At 47.8% G+C, this 19,594-nt stretch overlaps 6 protein-coding genes across 6 annotated transcripts; 4 read left to right on the forward strand and 2 right to left on the reverse strand.

The window, feature by feature from the left end:
• The first annotated feature begins 2,008 nt into the window (after positions 1-2,008).
• On the forward strand, positions 2,009-3,458 carry F4812DRAFT_412588 (Calcipressin-domain-containing protein). The gene has a single exon (XM_047932716.1). It carries the CDS (start codon positions 2,312-2,314, stop codon positions 3,098-3,100), a length of 789 nt encoding a protein of 262 aa, XP_047793372.1. The 5' UTR covers positions 2,009-2,311; the 3' UTR covers positions 3,101-3,458.
• A 986-nt stretch (positions 3,459-4,444) lies between these two features.
• F4812DRAFT_455170 (uncharacterized protein) lies at positions 4,445-4,829 on the reverse strand (the record flags this gene model as incomplete). Its single annotated transcript, XM_047936780.1, has 2 exons — positions 4,445-4,737; positions 4,778-4,829. The coding sequence occupies 2 exons, from the start codon at positions 4,827-4,829 to the stop codon at positions 4,445-4,447; spliced, it is 345 nt and encodes a 114-aa protein (XP_047793373.1).
• Positions 4,830-5,929: 1,100 nt separating this feature from the next.
• Positions 5,930-7,292, forward strand: F4812DRAFT_412597 (uncharacterized protein). Its single transcript, XM_047932717.1, has one exon. The coding sequence runs from the start codon at positions 6,031-6,033 to the stop codon at positions 7,018-7,020; it is 990 nt and encodes a 329-aa protein (XP_047793374.1). The 5' UTR covers positions 5,930-6,030; the 3' UTR covers positions 7,021-7,292.
• Positions 7,293-8,864: 1,572 nt separating this feature from the next.
• On the forward strand, positions 8,865-12,827 carry F4812DRAFT_412599 (WD repeat-containing protein). Its single transcript, XM_047932718.1, has one exon. It carries the CDS (start codon positions 9,336-9,338, stop codon positions 12,369-12,371), a length of 3,036 nt encoding a protein of 1,011 aa, XP_047793375.1. The 5' UTR covers positions 8,865-9,335; the 3' UTR covers positions 12,372-12,827.
• A 207-nt stretch (positions 12,828-13,034) lies between these two features.
• On the reverse strand, positions 13,035-16,657 carry F4812DRAFT_164869 (Rgp1-domain-containing protein). Its single transcript, XM_047929860.1, has one exon. It carries the CDS (start codon positions 16,178-16,180, stop codon positions 13,697-13,699), a length of 2,484 nt encoding a protein of 827 aa, XP_047793376.1. The 5' UTR covers positions 16,181-16,657; the 3' UTR covers positions 13,035-13,696.
• A 1,109-nt stretch (positions 16,658-17,766) lies between these two features.
• On the forward strand, positions 17,767-19,370 carry F4812DRAFT_467264 (uncharacterized protein; the record flags this gene model as incomplete). The annotated part of the gene is made up of 4 exons (XM_047938631.1): positions 17,767-18,160; positions 18,234-18,444; positions 18,574-18,683; positions 18,796-19,370. The coding sequence occupies 4 exons, from the start codon at positions 17,767-17,769 to the stop codon at positions 19,368-19,370; spliced, it is 1,290 nt and encodes a 429-aa protein (XP_047793377.1).
• Positions 19,371-19,594: the final 224 nt, after the last annotated feature.

The following is a 19,594-nucleotide window of genomic DNA, read 5'->3' on the forward strand; positions in this document are numbered from 1 at the left end:
CGTCAAGAATATATGGTAGGCAGATTCATTTTTCTTAATGCTGTCGTCTTATGAATGTAATTCTCAGGTTATATTGTATCCTATTCAAATTGAGGGCAGTGCCAAGTTTGGTTTGTGTAGCTCCTCATCATCGCTTAGTGAACCATGATACCACTTCTATCTTCTATCTTTTGCATATCTTCCCTCTAGTCTAAGGCCAACTCTGGTAAGTAACGACGAAGGACATTATTAAGTAGTAACAGTATAAATAGCATAACTTGGTAGTAATACATGTAATTCTTCCCAATCACGTATCCATCGATACGTTAACTATGGTCTTGGCAATAATCACATTAGGCATTGATTATAAATACCGGAGTTATAATGGCTAAAAAAAAATAACTAAATTACTAGACTTCTCTAATAACAACTCACTTTACAATACGATAGAGTGCATTATAAGGATTCCTCACACATATTTATATAGGAATAGGATAAAAGGATGAATATACTGAGATAAACCGAAACCCATCACTTAAGCGTGTCAGTTAAGATTAGGTTGAGTACCTACCTAAGTTTAGACAAGCATCCCTTTTTGATATGGATCAAACGCGCCTCTCTATTAACCACGCCTGCTTTCAGTGCCGACTGAATTCAGAATGTATGAAACGTAGGTAGATACTTTCTACTTTGCCTGCTAACTATAAAACTCAAATCAAGTCATTATCTAGCTCTCTTACGCTCGCACTTAGCGAAATTGACTGAGGCTGAGCTAGCCAGCTGACACGAACAATATAAGTTGAGCGACATAATAAGCGAAAGAGGAAAGCTTTTTTTTTTTTTTTCTCAATCCTTGGCTAATAAGACGAAAAAAATTCATTCATACCTTAATAATGACATTCATATATATGGTAACGTGTTATTATACATTACACATGCAGCTTTTATTGCCTGCCCATAGTACTTAAACTAGAAGACATATCGGAGAAGCCGAATTGTAAATCATGAGGTTGTCACGTGGTCACTTATACGAGAGGGAACCAGTACGGATTAGATAATGCAAGAATTCTGCCCAGCGTTCTGGAATCTGGAACGGAAAGCCGGGGGCGCTGGGCGGAGGGGGGGGGGGGGGGGGTATAAGGGTGTTTACGCCACACCTGTGATGCCGGTAAGGTTTTAAGCAGGTAAAGGTCTCGGCTTTTAACGTTGTACCCCCGAACTTGCCCAATGTCGATGGGGCTGTGTGCAAAAGCCGCTTTTCGCTTCGTTTTCGTTTTTGTTATTGAACCTTCGATAAGACTTATCGCGCGGCAGTGTTTCTCTCTCCACATTGAATACCTAACATTGAATAACATTGCACGGGCATTTGTCCAACAGCATGGTTCTAGATGAGCAAGTTACGTCATGTAGCAACGTTGATAACAGGTACACTAGGTACCTATCTAAGGTGTTTGATAAAAATAAGTTCATTTCGTCTGATAATGATAATGATCACGAAAAGGCAAGCAAGTGACTTTCTAACATACCATGCATATGGTTATTATGATAGCGCACAAAGCTAGACAAGGCGCATAAGGGTAAGCCGAGGGCGTCTGCCGTACAAGACTAATTCCCGAGCAGTACCTGCATTGGTTCCAATCGAAAAACGTAAACGAGTCAACTGATTATCGACGAGGTTGGAAATGTCTAGTGATACGTATTGTACGTATTGTACGCGTAGAGATGATCCATAACGACGCTGCGGTCAGTGGATAGGTACCTTCTTTAGGTTTAGGTAGGTCCCTACAACATCTACATTCGATACGCTAAGTGTTGCATAGCCGCCCCCTGCACGAATCACCAAAAATCTGCTGGGCTTAAGAGAATTAAAGCCAATTCGATAGGCTGATGCGGGCTAGCGTTGGGTTAATGAGTGGAGAGGGACGTTCACAAGGTTTTACTGATCTGTGGCGCTGTAAACCTTGAGCACCTAGGCTGCTGGGGACCTCCTACCTGGGTGTCTCCACTAAACCTTAAGTACCTGCTACGCAATCGCTATAATTTCCACCGCTCTTGCGCAGCCACTTACCGAGATCTAATACATATTCCACTACATCTCCTCTTCTTTCCTTTCCTTTCCTTCCCTCTTCTTACAACTAACTACTTCACTCTTACCTCTCACCAACAGAACTTGAACAAACTGAGAGCTCTTCAATTGGAAGGGAATATTATATTTCTCGGCGTTGATCTTATCAAACTTCGGCGTTCATAAATTATCGAACTCTCTCTTTTTCATCGTAGTTAACTCTACAGCCAAAACATCTTACTTTTGGAAATTACCGCCCAAGACAACATGTCCGGCCCTCAATCACCAACATCTATCCCCTCCTCGCCCTTGCGGCCCCTCATGGAGCGACGTGGGTCATCCAGATCTTTATCTCTAGATTTCTCCAGCCTACCGCCGTTAACGCAGCCCACGCCACCCACCAACACTCTACTCATCACTAACTTAAACGACCCCGAAATCTTCCGCCCTGATAACCTACAAACCCTCCGTGATCTCATTCAAGGAACCGCGCCGATATATACCTGGTCACCGTTAAAGTCATTCCGCCGCATAGTTGTGTCTTTCTACGATGAGCAGGCTGCCATCAGGGTACGATCAGTATGGGACGGCGAAGCAATCATGGGCGAGCGGTGTCGAGTCTACTTCGGACAACCTACTCCTCTCGACCTCCAAAAGGATGACCGGTTACAGCTCCCAGACGCCGGAAAGCTATTTTTCATCAGCCCGCCCCCTTCACCGCCTCACGGCTGGGAGATGAAGTTGGAGGACGCGCCGAACAAGCAAGTTCACGCCGAAGACCTGGCAGAAGCCTTAGCAAAACTGCGCCACCAAGCATCACCCGCGGATGCTTCTCCAGTCTCTCCGGTCGAGTCCGGTCCCGCCTCGTTCAAGACTAGGAGTAGGAGTAGCACCTTAATCTACCACCCGGAGGAGCACGGTGGCAGTCCTAATCTACCAGCTATTTCTGTGGATGACATGACAGATGAGCCTTCAGAGCTAGGACTCGCTCTCGGTCGAAATACGCCTCCGATAAAGACGCACACAGCCCGGCCACCTGTTGAGCTTATGGAATAGAGTGTATATTTATTACATACGGCCTATAATCGGACAGGGATTGAAAACGAGTATATTTATTCATTTCTCTTGCAGTTTTGGTAGTATGGCGTTCCGGATGGGTTAATGGTCTTGAGTCTAGAGCCTGGGTCGATATCCACATTTACCGCAGCATAGCATCGCCTGTGAAAAGACATAGCATTTATACGCCAAGAAATGGGCGCGTTCAAGGGGTTGATTATACGGGCTGTCTATAGAGGGTAGAGCTTAAAGGCGAGGAATTCAGTGGCATGGGAAGCATTCATATTGTACGATATCCGTTCTAGTTTATACACCAGCCCAATACCAATATGAAGTGTACAAACGTGTTTACAAACATCAGCAAAGTTGTGGAGATTTTGTGTTATTGTCTAAATAGACCGTGCAGCATAAGCCACAACGGATTTCTCCGTAGGATTCAAATACTATAATGTGTCAAATATTTCTCATTTCACATAGAATCCTTCAAGTCAGATAATATTCCAAAACAAACCCCACAGCCGCGAGGCTAACCAGACAACATCTTGAATGCCTAAGGGGGCATCGCCACAGCATAACATAAGAACGTCTAGAGGAATAGGTAAATTTAGCTGTCCTGTATCCATACGACACTTTGCTTACCACTTAACAGGTAGCTGCCAAAATATTTCGTCTAAGACGCTGCCGTCCATCTCGCAACCTCGACACAGAACCATGAAGAAGCAATACATAGGATGGCTGCGGACGTGAGTAAAGAGGTCAATGCCGCGCGTGCGCCTCCCCCTAGTACCCTCGGACATCACGAATGAGCCGGTGTCGCTCCCCGTACAGTTGTCTTCCTGTCAGATAAGGGTACGGACTTGAGGTTAAATCTGGTCGTGTAGCGCAGCGCACCTTGAGACTTGCCGTGGAGTAAGAGCTTGTACAGGGCCGTACGGACTAGCTGTAGTATCAAAGAAGATGCCTGGTCACTGAGCTATGTCTATTGCAGCAGCACATGCAGATACGCGAGACGCAAGGGGTACGCAAGGAGACGAGCGATGTAGAGGCGCAGATTGCTTGATTGCATACACATGCTGTTGAAGGATGACATGGAATATTGGATTATCCACTCGAGCTAGCATGGGTTTGCTATAATCCGTAGATGTGAACATTTGGATGATAGGAATAAAAGTGAGACTTGGATTACACAGCCCCCGTCACGAGGCTAGAGCCAGCCTCGGGAGCGTGTAACTTGACTCACATTAATGTTTCCTTCTTCTAGATAACCTATACTTCGGTTGACATAACTAAGCGTCCCAAAGAGAATGAATGCACTGCCCTACCACGAGGGCGGTGTAGTATAGGCTAGGCTCCTTTGACAATTCCCGTCCGTTCAGCCAACACGTCTGAGCACGCAAGAACTCCCTCGAGGCATACGTCGGCGGTTGGTTCTGAAGCCCGGCGATGATATTTGTTTGCGAGGTTTGCCGACGCCTTGCTGGATTTGATCTCTGTTACCAACAGCGACTCCATCATGCGCCGGGCTGACTCTGGCGTCGACATCCAATCGTGAGGCATACCCATAAGACACGCCACGTACCGCCAGAGCGCGAGGTAGTCGGCAATTTCGTGTTTATTTACGTAACCATATGCCTTGCCTCGGAAGGCCCGTCCATATCACAATGGCAGAAAACGTACGGATAGTGCCAATGCAGTCGAGGGCGTTGGTCGGTACGTCAAAGGTCTTCATATCGTAGTACTCGGGCTCTTTCTCAGCTACACTATATGCCTAAATATGCCGACGCACCGCCGCGTGGAGCAGTCGAATCCTAACCGAATCGACGAAACCGTCGCCGCCCGGTTTTATAGACTCAAGGTCGCAAGTTATGTTCATAGTATGCTGCGTGGTTTCCAGTAAGCGGCGTCTGATAATATTCACACCGAAGCCTTTAGTACGGTCGAGCGTCTGTACAGTTCACCCGCTCCCCATTCCACCTATGTAAGAGGTGTAGAAATGTCAACTAAACTTAGGTATTAACGAACATTCGGCTAGGCGAGGAGGATGTCGACTCACGGCTGTAGTTCCCAGTCGACCCGATCCGGAACGATGTTAACCTCTTCCCGTAACCTACCAGCGGTGTCATAAGTAGTAGAAGCGTGGTTTTGGAGCAACTCATAAAGATCACCTCTGACTTTCTTTTCTTCTCTTGGCACGCTGTCTACACTTTCTGAATACTTTCTATAAGATGTATGTATTAATGGTTTCAAGTCGTTTGCCGTGAGATGCCTCGGGGCCCATTTGAATTTGACGCCCCAACATTCCCGCCAACTATTTTCATTCGATTCTTCATTCTTATATGCGGATACCATGGCAAGGTATGTATTCCAGAATGAATTGAAATACTAGGTACTAGGTACTCAACTAATAAATGTATTAACAGTTACTTATTATTTAGAAGGAAAGGAAAGACAATATGCATGGCTCGGATTAATATTGATATTGACAAAATGATCATGACAGGTATTTAAATTGGCAGTTATTCCAAGAGAATGTCGCTAGCTTTTTGTTCCGAAAGATAAATAAAATAAAACTAGGCTATTACATGCGCCACCGAGTGTGTCGATATAACGATATAACATAGAGAAGATAAAAGTCCATCATTAGCATCACCGCTGTCCTTACCTGACGTCGTTGAGTAAAGGGGGAACGAGTCAGGCACGTAACTATGTACCTTGTACCCCTTTTGTCTCCACAGTGCCCACATAACTTTAAAATAAATATATGGGTCAGGAAATGCGGCTAGCCTGTGCTTTCGGAACCCTGCAGGAGAATCTTTTTGATTTTGCCAAGCGGCAAAAGACAAAAAAAAAAAAAAAAAGTCAATCTTCAATTAAAAGTTTATCTCAGCCTTTTTCATCTTCTAATAACATTAACCATAACCAACTTAAATATGATGCATTGCTCGTGTCGCACGATATCTTTAAAGATTTTCGTGCAGAGCCTTGCAGAACTTCGATTATCCAATTCTGCCAGGCAAATCCAACCACGATATTCAAGAGTTACTGGTTTTCAGTCGCAGTTCGCCTTTTCTAGGCCATACAGCGCCACCCCAGCCTTACGATTTCCACAGCAGATATCGCAAGAATCGCAAGAACAGGCCTCACATTCATTAGAAACCTACCAAACTTCAGAAACCGAACAAAGTAAGACCTCCGACGATGCTACGGTAGAAGAACCCGATGTACCGGTGCTCGAACTCCCCGCGGACATTTTAGATAAGGCGAAAAGTAAAGGTGCAATCCTTGACTTGTCTCTCGAATCTATCGACGCCTTGATCCCCCCCTCGAAGAAACCAAAGAAGAAGGCTCAAAGTGCTCGAGAAAAAGATGGAGAGGGCAAGTCTGATACTCCCCCCGAATCGAAGGCGGACTCTGCACCACCTGTCGAGGCCAAGACACCCGTCGAGACCAAGAGGTTGAAGAGGTTGAAGATCGTAAAAGAAGAACCCAAGGCGCCCAACACGCCATTCGTCGTGAAGAAGGAACCGTGGCAGATACAAAAAGAAGCCCTCAAGGAGAAATTCCCCGAGGGCTGGGCGCCGCGCAAGCGGCTGTCGCCGGACGCGCTCGATGGCATCCGGGCGCTGCACGCGCAGTTCCCGGAGGAGTACACGACGCCCGTGCTGGCGAGGAAGTTCGAGGTGTCGGTGGAAGCCATCCGGCGCATCCTCCGGACCAGGTGGAGGCCGAACCCCGACGAGGAGGTCGAGCGCCAGGAGCGCTGGTTCAAGCGCGGCAAGAACATCTGGACGCAGATGGCCGCGCTCGGCACGAAGCCTCCCCGCAAGTGGCGCCGCGAGGGCATCGTGAGAGATCCTTACTGGAACAGGCGGAGGGGTCCGCGGACGCAACCCCCGAGACGGCCGAGATCGGTGGCATGATTGCTTGTCCCCGGGTTGAGGCGATGGTGGCGGAGAATGACTCATTACTATTAGGTCCTTACGCTATTCTCGGAGAGCAAGTAGCAGCAGCAGCAGGAGATGATTTCCACCGCGACCCTTGAATCATGCATGCTATGACGAAGGCTAGGAAGACGTCGTGACGACATATCAAGATAAGCTATACTATGTAGACTATTTTTACAATAGGGATAGACTATGTTTTCGTATTATTTATTATTACGTATACAGATATTAAGATCCTCTCGTGGAGATTTCAACCTTGCTCCTTTTTGAATTGTCCATGCGTTTACTAAATGCCCACTTATTAGAAAAAAAAAAAAACAACAGAAGACTTATTATTCGGGTATCTCCCCTCCCTCCACTCTGATATGGGGCAGATGAAATGTACATTTCCACTCATTACATATGCAAAGAATAACTTAGTTACATGTACGGATTATACCTAGAGCTAGACAATGTCTACCTAATGTAAGTGATTACCATGCACAACAAAGACCGGACTAGCAATGCATTCTCCGTTTCTCATTGTGTCCAGTTAGCTGTGAATACCCTTCAAAAATATTTGAGGATACGAAGTAGTTGGAAACCCTGCATGATAATAACGTGGGGTTGAAATCAGTTTAATGCACTCTTACCATTTTTTTTACAAGGGGCCAAGCCTTGTCAGTAATGGATATGAGTATGCGTTAGGACCGAATTGAGTAGGATGAAAGGGCGTAGTTACCTATATAAAACTACTTGGCCTAATGACTTAACTAATATCAAGAGAAGGTTGACTTTAACTATTCTGTGTTTTTACATAGTAGTAGCATATTCATGGGGTTGCATTGCTTAAGTGGATAGGTATCGAGAAAGCTTACCTAACTGCTACTAGAACTTAGGGACCTTTATGATCCTTGCCGTTTCCTAATTGGGTCGGATTTGCGGTCGTGCGTTGTCGCATTGCCCAACTTAGTTGTGATATGTTATTGACTTATAGGAACCGGCTTATCCTTTTAAAATAAAATAAAAAAATAAGATAAACCGGCCGCTTTTACCTTAATTACCATATTATTCGAAGCTGTCGAATGACTCTGCCATTATATACACGAGCTACCCCATATAAGGGGGTATGATACATACTATGTAGTAATGTAGTACCTGTGATACTTACTGCAAGTACTTCGTAACTTTGGAAGCAAAAGGCGGGTAATGAAGTTCAATGTGATACCCCTGTCTACTTGCAGCCTCACAGAGCTCTATGCGGACTAGGCGAAGGTACAACGCATATGTACCTACTGACCTAGTACGGACCACTTAGAGAGAACCGTCACACCAAAAGCAGCTAGGTGACCCGGAAAAGGTTCAGAGACCAACCAATTAGAATAACCTTTCGGTTACTCCCCCGTTGAAATCAATCCCTGGTAGGAAAAGACAAACCAATAAAACCCCATAGCAAAAAGAAAAAGCTCGGGGGGGTTGGGTTTCCACTTTGTTACCTACCCAAGGCAAGACCCGAAATTCTCACCTTCACACCTCAATATTTCCCAATCGCGAGAGGTGCGAGAGGTGCGAGAGGTGCGACTTTGCTCTGAAAGAACCGACCTTGCATCAATGGTGTCATTGTCTCACGGTCATTCTTGACTTGACTACTATACACATATTTAATACAACAGGTGCCAGGTTGTCGGATCTAATAGGGCACATAATATACACGCTAATACGGAATAACCGCTCTTCGTTGGCTTTGTTACCATCTCCATCTTTCCATATCAGCTTAATGCAGCCCTAAAGGCTTCCATTAGCTTTTATTTTTATTTTTATTTTTATTATTTTTATTTTTTGCTTTTTTCTCTTTTCTCTTTTCTTTTCACGTCACTGTAAGTCATCAATGATAATGATTCGTTGTGTGTAGCTTCCAATTGACATTGTTTTATAGCATTTGACCCTTGACCCTTTCTACTTTCCCTCCATCTCAGCTTCCCCCCTTGAGGCCCTCAGGTTTTCTCATATATATCCCTTATCTGCCCCGTCCTACCAAGGAACAATACCTAGAAACACTTTTTTATTTTCTCACTCCTTGCTATTGTCTCTGTTTTAGTCTAGGTAAAACATCTATGTGCTGTTAGTTATCTGCGCCATCTCATATTTTTTTCTTCTTATCCACAAAGACCCTCCCCCATGACACCTCACCGCATAGAAATTTCCAGTACTATCAATATTACTTGAAAGAAAGAAGACGCCGGTTCTCTCAGCCGAACTTATTGTTAGCCCTATATAGCATTTGCTCTGGGAACAAAACCAATGGCAAGAAGATGGCATCCACTCCTTCAAATCGGTTGAAATTGACCCCGTCAAATTCGCCTTTTATTCCACACCCTGTTCGATCACCTCATCGCAACAAAACCTCGATAGATCCTCGCCTCTCTCTGAAGCGAGTTGTCGGTACTACCTGTGCCGCACCTACAGGTTTCGATACCGTACATTCATCATTTGCATACATCGCCGGAGGAGCTGTAGTTGTAGTCGATGTCGACGGGGCAGAATATACCCAGCGTTTCTACCGAGCCCGCCCTTCTGCAGTTCCAGTTTACAGCACATCTCCGCTTCCCTACTCCCCATCGACACCGAACCAAACTCCAAAGGCGAACGACAGCCGGAATAGGGCCTCTTTGCGGGAATCGACATATAACTCGCTTGATTGGACCGAATCCCCCACGCCATCGAAGACGTGGACCAGCCGAGAGCGGATCAAGGCTGCAACGTGTTTAGCTCTCAGCAAAGAGGGGAGGTTCCTAGCTGTTGGCGAAACTGGCTACGCTCCCCGTGTTCTCATCTTCAACTTGGAAGATAACTCGTCCGATACTCCACTCGTCTCCATCAGCGAGCATGCATATGGGGTTAAGGCCGTTGCTTGGTCCCCCGATTCCAAGTATCTCGCTTCTCTGGGAACTGCACACGACGGTTTCATCTACATCTGGAAGATTGACACGAAAACTGGCGCTGCGCAGCTGTTTCAGCAGAACAGATGCACATCTTATATCCGTGGCATGGTATGGGTGGGCAATAATCTGATTACTTTTGGCGTACGTCATGTAAAGGTGTGGAAGATTGACGAGAGCCAATCACTGGCTCCTATAAAGCAAAAGTTCACCGGAGATTCGAATTCGGCCAATCAACAGCATCAGAAAACATTACACGGTCGGAACGTTATACTTAATGATATGATAGAAGCGACGTTTGCTTCTGGCGCCGCCATCGACGATACAAAGGCTATCCTCTGCTCGGAGACGGGCGATGTATGCCTCTTTGATGACACGGATAAGCAGATGAGGTTGACCAATGTCCTCGAAAGTGGATTTGTGACTACCTGCGTTACTATCCGTGGAGATGTTGCTTACCTGGGCGGTAAGTCGGGAAACCTGGCCACTATCGACTTGGCAGCTTTCATGAAATGTGATCAGAATGCTCTTCGCACGAACATTGGCTCTTTTGACGGCCTTTTTGCGATGGGATTTCTGAATGACAATATGGTAACAGTTGACGCCAAGCGCTCTATTCATATCTGGGGCCTTAATAAAGATCCAGATACTCTAGACCTGGAAAATCCCCCTATACCAATTCCAGGACACCGAGAGTCCATCTTGGGTGTCGAGGCTCTTCGTCGTCCAGTTGGACTGGAGGCTGATTTCTTCAGTTGGTCGGCATCCGGGCAAGTCATATTATGGGATGTCGAAGGTAGAATCATATGCTCTTTTCAGGTTCCACTTGAAGAGGCCAATTTCGAAGATGAGCCTGATTTTGTCAATCAGTTGAATCTAGTACGAGCCACGGAGGGTGGCAAGTACTTTATCACCGGCGACAAGCTCGGGATTGTTAAGATCATCGAGTTCGCAACTCTGAATTGTGTGTCAACTATGAAAGCCCACGCTTCAGAATGCCAGTTTATCACTACATTCGAGGACCATTCCAAATTCGTCATTGCAACCTGTGGTCGTGATCGTACGGCGCAGTTGTTCCACAGGACAGCTACTGGAGAGTTTAAACATTTTCAGACCTTGGAATTCGCTACTAGAGTTGTCCAGGTACTCGTTCCGTCAGCTGATAAAGTGATTACCTGTTCTCTGGACAGGACTTTACAAGTCCACGAACTCGTAGAGAAAGATGGCGAGCCGGATGTCATGGCGGCCATCTCTTCCAAAACTCTACCTTTGAAGGCTTCTCCGTCATCTATGACCATGGGCGCGGACGAGAAATCATTGCTTGTCTCCTTACTAGATCGGACCATGAGTCTATTCGACTTAGAGAACGGGAAGCTTGTGAACTCATTTAAATGTACTGATGAGGGCGGCACTGAGTCGGTTGTTTTGGATTCGCTTACTGCTCGGCCGGCTTTCGATAAAGAGCCTACATTCGTTGTAGGCGTTTCAAATACAGATAAGTCGATCAGGATTTATGACGCCCAAACAGGAGCCTTCCTGGACCGGGAATGGGGACATACCGAGGCCATAAACGGTGTGACTTTGGTCGAAGAGGAGAACGGCAAGCTTAAAGTAGTAAGTGTAGGATCCGATGGTACTCTCATGATTTGGGAAATGGACCTACAAGATCCAGCTTGGGGTGCCGCTCGCGAACTGTCTCTGACAAAAGACAACTCTGTTGTTTCTCGACCTACTCTTCGGCGTGTTCTCTCCAAAGCCGAACTTGCGGAATTTCAGCGATCCTCACCCTCGGCGGCGGGGCGACGATCTCCTCCAAGAACTCTCAACAAGAAGAGATCCATGCACAGCATGGTTGCTACACCGTCATCTAAAACGCCCGCTGCTATACCTCCGACGTGTCCTACACTAGCAATTTCTAGTGATACTCCAAGCAGGCGAGCGTCTGCGGAGAGTCGGGGTGGTAGCCCTCCATCGAGCCCAAGGGCCAGGGTAAAGAGACAACCATCTTTACCAACACTCAACTCTACGAAAACGAAGAGCAACAATAACTTGAGAGGTTTCGGATCCCTCACTATGGCTACCGAACAGACGTGCCGGGCACTCCGCACCTACCGACGGAAATTAGCTTCGACAGATCCCATTAGCCAGGAGGTGTTAGCTGAATTAGATCAAGAGCTTCGCCTTACCTCTGTCGCTTTGGGCGAAAGAGCTACGCGGAGCCAGGCCCTAAGCGACACTATGCTTAGCGGCCTCCTAGACCAATACTCGGAGCGCTTGGTCGCTCTATTAGACGAAAAGCTTCGAATCGGCTATAGGGGATCGTCGGACCAGGAGCCGGACTCGCCAGGAATTTTACCGGGAAAGCGACCCGGTTCGTCTGGGGGGGAATCCAGTGCCGGCTCGGCATAATCGAGACGTTTATTTACTATGTGTATTAGTTTTGTTTCGGCATCGGAAACTCCGTAGCATCAGGGGGTGTAATGATTGCGAAAGAATGTGGTCTTCAGAGACTAAAGGCGTTAGGTCTTGTTCGTTCATTTTTGCGGGAGAACATCCAAGGGGGGGGATGGATATTCTGGGACGGCGCGGCGCTATAGGGATATCAAGAGAGGACTCTTTTTTTTTTGTTTGTTGCTGTTTCTCTACCTGCCTATCGAGTCCCATAAAATGACTTTGCCCAACATGATACCACTTTGCAGGAGAAAAAGACAATGCGGGAGTTTATAAGGCATAGCATAGCATAGCGGCTACGCACTCGGGAGGGGAAGGGAAGGGGAAGAGAGAGCTACTAGGTATGGTTTTCGCGCTTGAGAGATGAAGTTGCTTTGTTTAGACGCATCAATTGAATTTTAAATGCCTAGGTACCTCCAAAGGTATACACTAATTGTAGTCTTCTTTTCCATCTATACGAAGCTTGGTGGAATTGAACTTGAACGTTCACTCCATCCCTACCAGTCATATCATGGTAGGAAGTAAGTAGAGGCCACGGAAGACGAACAGAAGACCATGAAAATCCACCAATATACAACAACGACGCGCTGTTCGATATAGAAGTTATCGGTATGGTATGGCATAGTTAATATAATACAAATACATGTAGTTTTTCAACAAGGGGGCTTTCCATATCGATTACCTTCCATCAGCAAGCAGAACCGACAATAGGCTATAGGTACCTTAGGTACGCTCCTACCTATTTACTCGCCCCCTTCCTTCTCCTCCTCCTCCTCCTCCTTCTTCTCCTGTTGATCCTCTTCTCTTTTTCGTACCCGTCTCTACTCGATACCGCGTAACTTCATCACATCTATTTTATCCAACTCGGACCTGGACCTAGGCCTAGATCTGGACAGAGGTGTCCTTCGAAAAAAAGCAAAAGGCGTATAAGAATAGGCGGTTCATCTTTCTTGTTCTTCTCTTCTCCGTGTCATCCTCGTCCTCGTCCTCGTCCTTGCTATTCCTGAAATTATTTCCAGCTCATCATGTTGCGTTGCGTTACGTTGCCTCCCCTCCCTTCATCCCGCTGCTCCCTTTCATTATTTTCGTTCATCTTGCTTGCTTGCCTTGCTTTTAACTGCTTTTTCTAATCCATACACTAGACACCTAGATAGATAGAAAGAAAGATAGCCGACATGCGCGTAGTGTGTACCTATACATGTGACATGACCCCAGTGCCGCCTTTTGTTTTCATTTTTCGTCGTCTCAATGCAGTTAGCAAGTGATGCAGGTAGCAAATTACACTATACCGCGAGTCCTTCCTCCGACTGGTCCCTTTCCAGCCGCTCGAGGCCATTACACACAGCGCCGTAGACCCTCAGTGGAACAGCGACTTCGAAGCTCTCGCAATCCAGTGTCTCCGCGGCGACGAGCACGAGACCACCACGGTCGTCACGCGAGATTTCTTCGAGTAAAGGGTGCGGGCCGTCGCCCTCCGCGAAATCTATGTCCCGGTCTTTGCTTGACGAGGGAACGACAAACTCTATTCGTATCTTCCACTCCAGGCTCAGACCGCTGGTGACGAACTCGGGGGTCGCGCCGATGGGGATCGTAGGATTGAAGACAAAGCGTCGTGCGAACAATGTCGCTTCGCTCGAGCTGCCGTATACTTTACGGGTAACTCTGTGCACGCTAGCCTCACTGCGCATAGCCAGTGTTGGTTCGACGCGCTCTGCGGTTTCGAGGGCCGCATGTATAGCATAGCAAGGAATCTCAGCTCCGGTGAAGTCAATCGCCATACTAACCGACTCGCCAAGCTTGTACGCGGGGCGCGCAAGCATCACGACGCCTACGCGCCGACCGTTCCGAGCTATTTCAAAGCGATTGCTGCTCTGACCAGATTCAGAGAGGTTTGATCGAAGGATAGCAAGGTCTATCGCATCTTTTGCCGTAGCCGAGTCTTCATAAGCGGAAGCACGACGAGATTGAGGGGCCGTAGCAGTTGGGGACAAAAGGCCGAGGCCTCGTTGAGGCCGATCCAGGAGTTCGTCGACATAGTGGAGAAATCCATCGTACGTTGACTCCGGATGCCGAGGCCTGGTCTTATTCGAATGAATAGGGGCTTGGTCAAGTGGCTGCACTTTGGCCAAGTCGCGAAGGATAATGTACGGGTTAAGTAGATCATGACCAAGAATCTCGCCATGACTATTGACACTGCCGAGAACGCGAAAAGGGATCTCGACTGATCGTACCTGCTGTTCCCTAGTGCCGCCCGGCCTCTGGGTACCTATTACTAGGCTATATGATATCTTAATCGCCTTCCCCCTGTGTGTTGGGGGTAGGCCTTTCGGTAGTTTGAACGTATATTCGTAGGTCTTGCTCTCTCCAGGAGCAAGCTGTAAATCTACGAACAAGATCGATTGTGGCGTCGATAGCAGCGGGATGGATTTGGAGCTTACAACACCTCGCATCTGCTTAATGCTGCTAAGCTCTCCACCGCCCAAAAGCTCCCCGATAGAGCTTCCCAAACTACTCCAACCAAACCCATTTAGTAGTCCACCGCTACCCCTTCTAGAGTTCTCGATGCCAATAACACCACCTCCCTGCCCCCCTAGGACAGCCTTTCGCTTAACCGCCTCGAAGGGCCCCAAGTTAATAAGCGATCCGTCGAGAGTGAAGGAACCCTGAACTTGAGCAAAGCCCATCATTAGCGATTCTGGAAGCCGCGCATTGCTGACATTCGATAAAGCGGAGGGCCGCCGTATGTGAGCAGGTCTCCTTCCGAGATATAACGGTTGCGTTACATACTCCGATGCCAGCGTCTCAGACGAGTTGTTGCTGAGTGAATAGAACTCGCCACTACTCCTAGGAGTTCCACCAGCAATGCTCGTCGTAGATAATATCCGCGCCACTGGGGCGGCTTGTTCGGTAATGGTAGGTATTGGATCTTTTGAGCGCAAGGGGAGGCTTACACCTCCGCTTGGCGCTGATAACGGTGCCGTCAAGTAATCCACCGGTTGCGTAGTGGGCGAAATAGAACCGGCATCTAGGGGCTTCGGCGAGGGTGCCAACGGAAATTTAAAATCTGGAATTATGCCCGGGCTCCTCTTAGGTAGATGTGAACCCATAACACCGGGCGTGTTTGGCACAGTCGAAACCCCCGACGTGCGACTGAAGCCATATTTCAACGGGGGGAATGAGTGATTGAATACAGGCGAAGATTCGGAACCAAAGGGTCGCCTCGGCAATGCGGCTGACTGCGGACCGTTCATCAGCCCTCCCCTCGGTGATATCTGCAAACTAGCAGACCGTCCATGGCCACGGGCAGGCCTCTGCTGTCGCGCTGGAGATATATTCCCGTGTGACTGTTCTTCTATCGTAGCAGCCGATCCTATCGACACGATAGAGAGAGATCGTTTGTGGGCGTGGCCAGGTTGTTGGGGTGGGGGTTGTTGCTGTGGAGGGGTCCACTGTTGTGGTGGTCCTCTTAATCGCGAACTGTTTGAGGGAACGGTGAGGGATAGAGTAGAACGGTGTCCCCTCGTGGGCGTGGGAGGTGTCAATCCATTATTGGGCTTCGATCTCGGACTTAGTAGAGGGGACGGTTGTCTCGATCGATCGGTAAGGGTATACTGTGTCTGTTGCTGTTGGGTCGATGGCGGCTGGTTCGGACCAGGAGCGATATTCTTGAAAGTTATATGGCACTTGATATCCTCGCCAGCGAAAACAGTCTGGTCATCCCAGGTTATAAATACTCGAATATTACTTGATCCTCCTTCAGGCGGCATGATGGCACTCCTTCCAATTGGAGGAGAGAATTCATGTAAAGGACGGCATTGTCGTCGTCATATGACTAAGAATGAAAGGCGGGTAGCTCTAAGGAGTAGAAGAGCTAGATTATCACAAGCTCCGGAGGGGAGAAAAGGGAACAACAATATTGAAAATGGTAAGATGGACAGAGTGAAGCAGAGAGGAAGCTCGAGCTCACGACGAACAACGAACAACGAATTGGTGTTAGAAGGAGTTAATATGGTACTTCGTAACGTCGGATCTATTATATTAAACTGAAAGCATTGAGCAAAATAGGTCTCTGATTGAATTGGAAGTAAACAGTAAAATCAATTAAGTTGGCAGAATGGAAAAGAAAAAGCAATTCACGAAGTCGCGACAAGTTTTGGACAGGAATGCGGTTAACAGAGCCGAACCTCAGGGATGGTAGGTGTAAATGATGCGTCAATGGCTGTTCAGTATTGGATCAAGTACTTGGTCAAGGTAGATTCAAGTGAGATTCAAGGTTAGATCAGCGGTACGTGGATACATCCATGCATTCAAACTGACCCCCTGCAGGCTCACCTAAGCTCAGGCAGATGTCGGTTATGGTAAAACTTGGTGCCGAAAATAAAATGGTTAGAGGTACCTAAGTACCTAGGAGTTAGGGGAGGGACGTAGACAGGTAGGTACGACTGATACGTACTGACCGAGCAAACACGCACCTGCAGTGGCCTCTTACGTTCTTTCCCCATTAAGAGGTAGGTACGGATCCGTATCTAAGTACGTACCTCCCCGTTCCTGCCGTACCTGGCCGTACTTACCTTACTAAATCGACCAATCAAACGGGTCGTACCTTCTGCTCCTGCCGCGCAACGCCTCAACACTACAACTTACAGCAGACAATGAGGTACCTACCTAATCTATCGGGCCTCATATCTCTATCCTTATCGGCGTAAATGCCTAGCAACGAAATATGCTATCGGTATCGGTACCGTACCGGTATACCTTCAAAACCCCTTACCCCTAAGTACCTACAAGCAGCTGATGGCATATCATCATCCTCAGTATAAGTGTATAGAAGACTAGAAAACTAATATATTGAATATTGTAACTCCGTATGACAAGACTGTAAATTTCTAGATTAGCCTCAACGTAAAGACCGGGTTTGGAAGTGTGTAGAGCTGGTCCAAATACATAGGAGAGGTAGTCTACATAAACATTCTCCTCCGTGTTAGTGCCAGGTACCTACCGATCTGAGAGCTGTTGTGACTGCTACGAACTCCCAACCCACGCGGGCTGCTACCTGATCCCTCTTACTCTACAAACTATTTAATTGTGCCTCAATTCCATTAATTCTTCTTCCCACATTCTGCTCTCTACCTCTCCTACGAAGTAGTGTCAAGACAGTCTGCTTCCCTCTCCCCCGTTCCCTTTTCTCCTCCTAGGCACTATCGCTGCCCTCTCTTTCTATCTCTCTCTATCTCTACTCACTTGCTGTATTGTGATAGCTTTATCATATCACTGCCATATCACTGTGACAGACACATCAATACCCTTAAGCTCATCTCTAGGCAAGACAAGTTAAGCAACTCATCCATTCGCAATGGCAGTCCTCTCGGTAATTCCCGAGGTCGAGGTTACCGTCCGTGTCAACGGCGAAGCGGCGACCGAGTACGAAGCCTGGGGCATATACGACGTGACCGACGAAGACGATATGTCCGTCAGCCCGGCGAACACATCTATGAAGTTCATCGAGTGCGTCGACGACGGCACGTTCCTCATCTCTCTCAAGGTCAGCGAGGATTACGACTGGGACTTCGAGGACCACTGCCTCTACTTCTCTCTTTACATCGACGGCAACTGGGTCAAGAGCGAATACTGCTGGCAGCTTGGGGGCGAAAGCGGCGACTGGGACCGCCTTATCAACTACCGTATCACCAAAGACGACCTTGGTAACTTCGCTAAGCAGTCCTTTCGCTTCGCCAGACTCGCGGGTGGTAAGTTCTATGATCCCCATGTAGTAGTAATACGAACTTAACTGCCAAGGGTAAAAGACTAACCAAACACAAGTCGATGGCGATGCCATGGACCTTGACGGCCCCGACTCCTACATCTCGGACCTCGACCAGATCGACGATATAGGCGTCATCGAGGTCCGAGTCTGCCGCGGCCTCGAAGGACAGCCGGCTAATCAGTATCCGCTTCCTCAAGACAAGAACCCTCCTGATAGCCGAGTCTTGCAGGACGCGTTTGATAAATTGGACCTCACTCATCGAACCAAGTAAGATAGATTCGTTCATTCGTCCCTCATCCCTATTATTGTTATGCTATTATCGTGAAAGGTCCCAACTTCGGAGAGAGTTTAGGTTGGATGAAGTATCTAGAAGTTAGCTAACATCTTGACTCAAAGATACACGGAGCCGGTCCGGATGATCAGCACCCCTATGCACTCCGAGTGCACCCTCCTCCCTAAGGAACGAGGACCCGTCGGCTGGTACTTCTTTCTGTATCGCTCTTCTGGTAAGTCAGTCCATGCTCACATTGCAGTCCCAACGTCGCCCATCTCTCATCGCCACCTCTCTTACCAACTAATCAACTGAACTAACTAACTAACCAATCCTTTTCCTCGCAGAAAAACTGGTCAGCAAAAGAATCAAGCCCGCCGTGCAGGTGCCTGTCGTGGAGGAGGCGAGTGAGGAAGTGCAGGCCATGTTCCGCTTCCACGGCCCCGGAACCGGCGACTCATCGCCGGTCCACCACAACTTCGCGCCGACGCCGGCACCCTTGATGGCCGACCCCTCGGGCGCCGCCTCGCCAATATCATTCTTCGGCAACCCCTCTGAGTCGGAGCACTCGAACCGAGAGTCGGACTCTACGATGGAGGAGTCAGAGGACGAAGAAGAAGAAGAAGACGAAGACGATGGCGACGACGAAGACGACGAGATGCTCCTCCCTCCCCACTCAGCCCACTACACCGTGACCTACAACGAGCAAGGCAATGAAGTTATCGAAATCCTTGATGACGATGACGACGATGACAACGCCGCTCCCGCTGAAGACTACACTGGCCGTCGCTACGTCAACTCCGACGGTGAATACGAAGTTGATGAAGAAGACCTCATCGATCACGAGCAGATCAACATAGCCTTCGAAGGCATCCAAGAGCACTATGCCGACGACGCCAAGGACTTGGACTACGTCCCTTAGATACCTAACCTAACATTACAAGTTTTCTTTTTCGGTACCTATTATGGTGGTCTGTCTACCGCGGTGTTACAATAGGATGGATGCATGGATGGATGAGAAAATGATTTGGCAAGGCAAGGCAAAGCAAGGCATTTGGCAGGTTTCAGGGGCGCAAGTTTGCAATTAATCCGTCGGCAGTTTGGCAACGCATTGCAAAAGGAGTTATTAGTATGCCCAGGGCGGAA

This window comes from Daldinia caldariorum, assembly GCF_022478825.1.
Source record: "Daldinia caldariorum strain CBS 122874 unplaced genomic scaffold F4812scaffold_2, whole genome shotgun sequence".
Lineage (NCBI taxonomy): Eukaryota > Fungi > Ascomycota > Sordariomycetes > Xylariales > Hypoxylaceae > Daldinia > Daldinia caldariorum.

Coding starts and splice junctions, on each gene's coding strand:
- F4812DRAFT_412588 (XM_047932716.1), top strand. CDS start 2,312: ATGTCCGGCCCTCAATCACCAACATCTATCCCCTCCTCGCCCTTGCGG.
- F4812DRAFT_412597 (XM_047932717.1), top strand. CDS start 6,031: ATGATGCATTGCTCGTGTCGCACGATATCTTTAAAGATTTTCGTGCAG.
- F4812DRAFT_412599 (XM_047932718.1), top strand. CDS start 9,336: ATGGCATCCACTCCTTCAAATCGGTTGAAATTGACCCCGTCAAATTCG.
- F4812DRAFT_164869 (XM_047929860.1), bottom strand. CDS start 16,180: ATGCCGCCTGAAGGAGGATCAAGTAATATTCGAGTATTTATAACCTGG.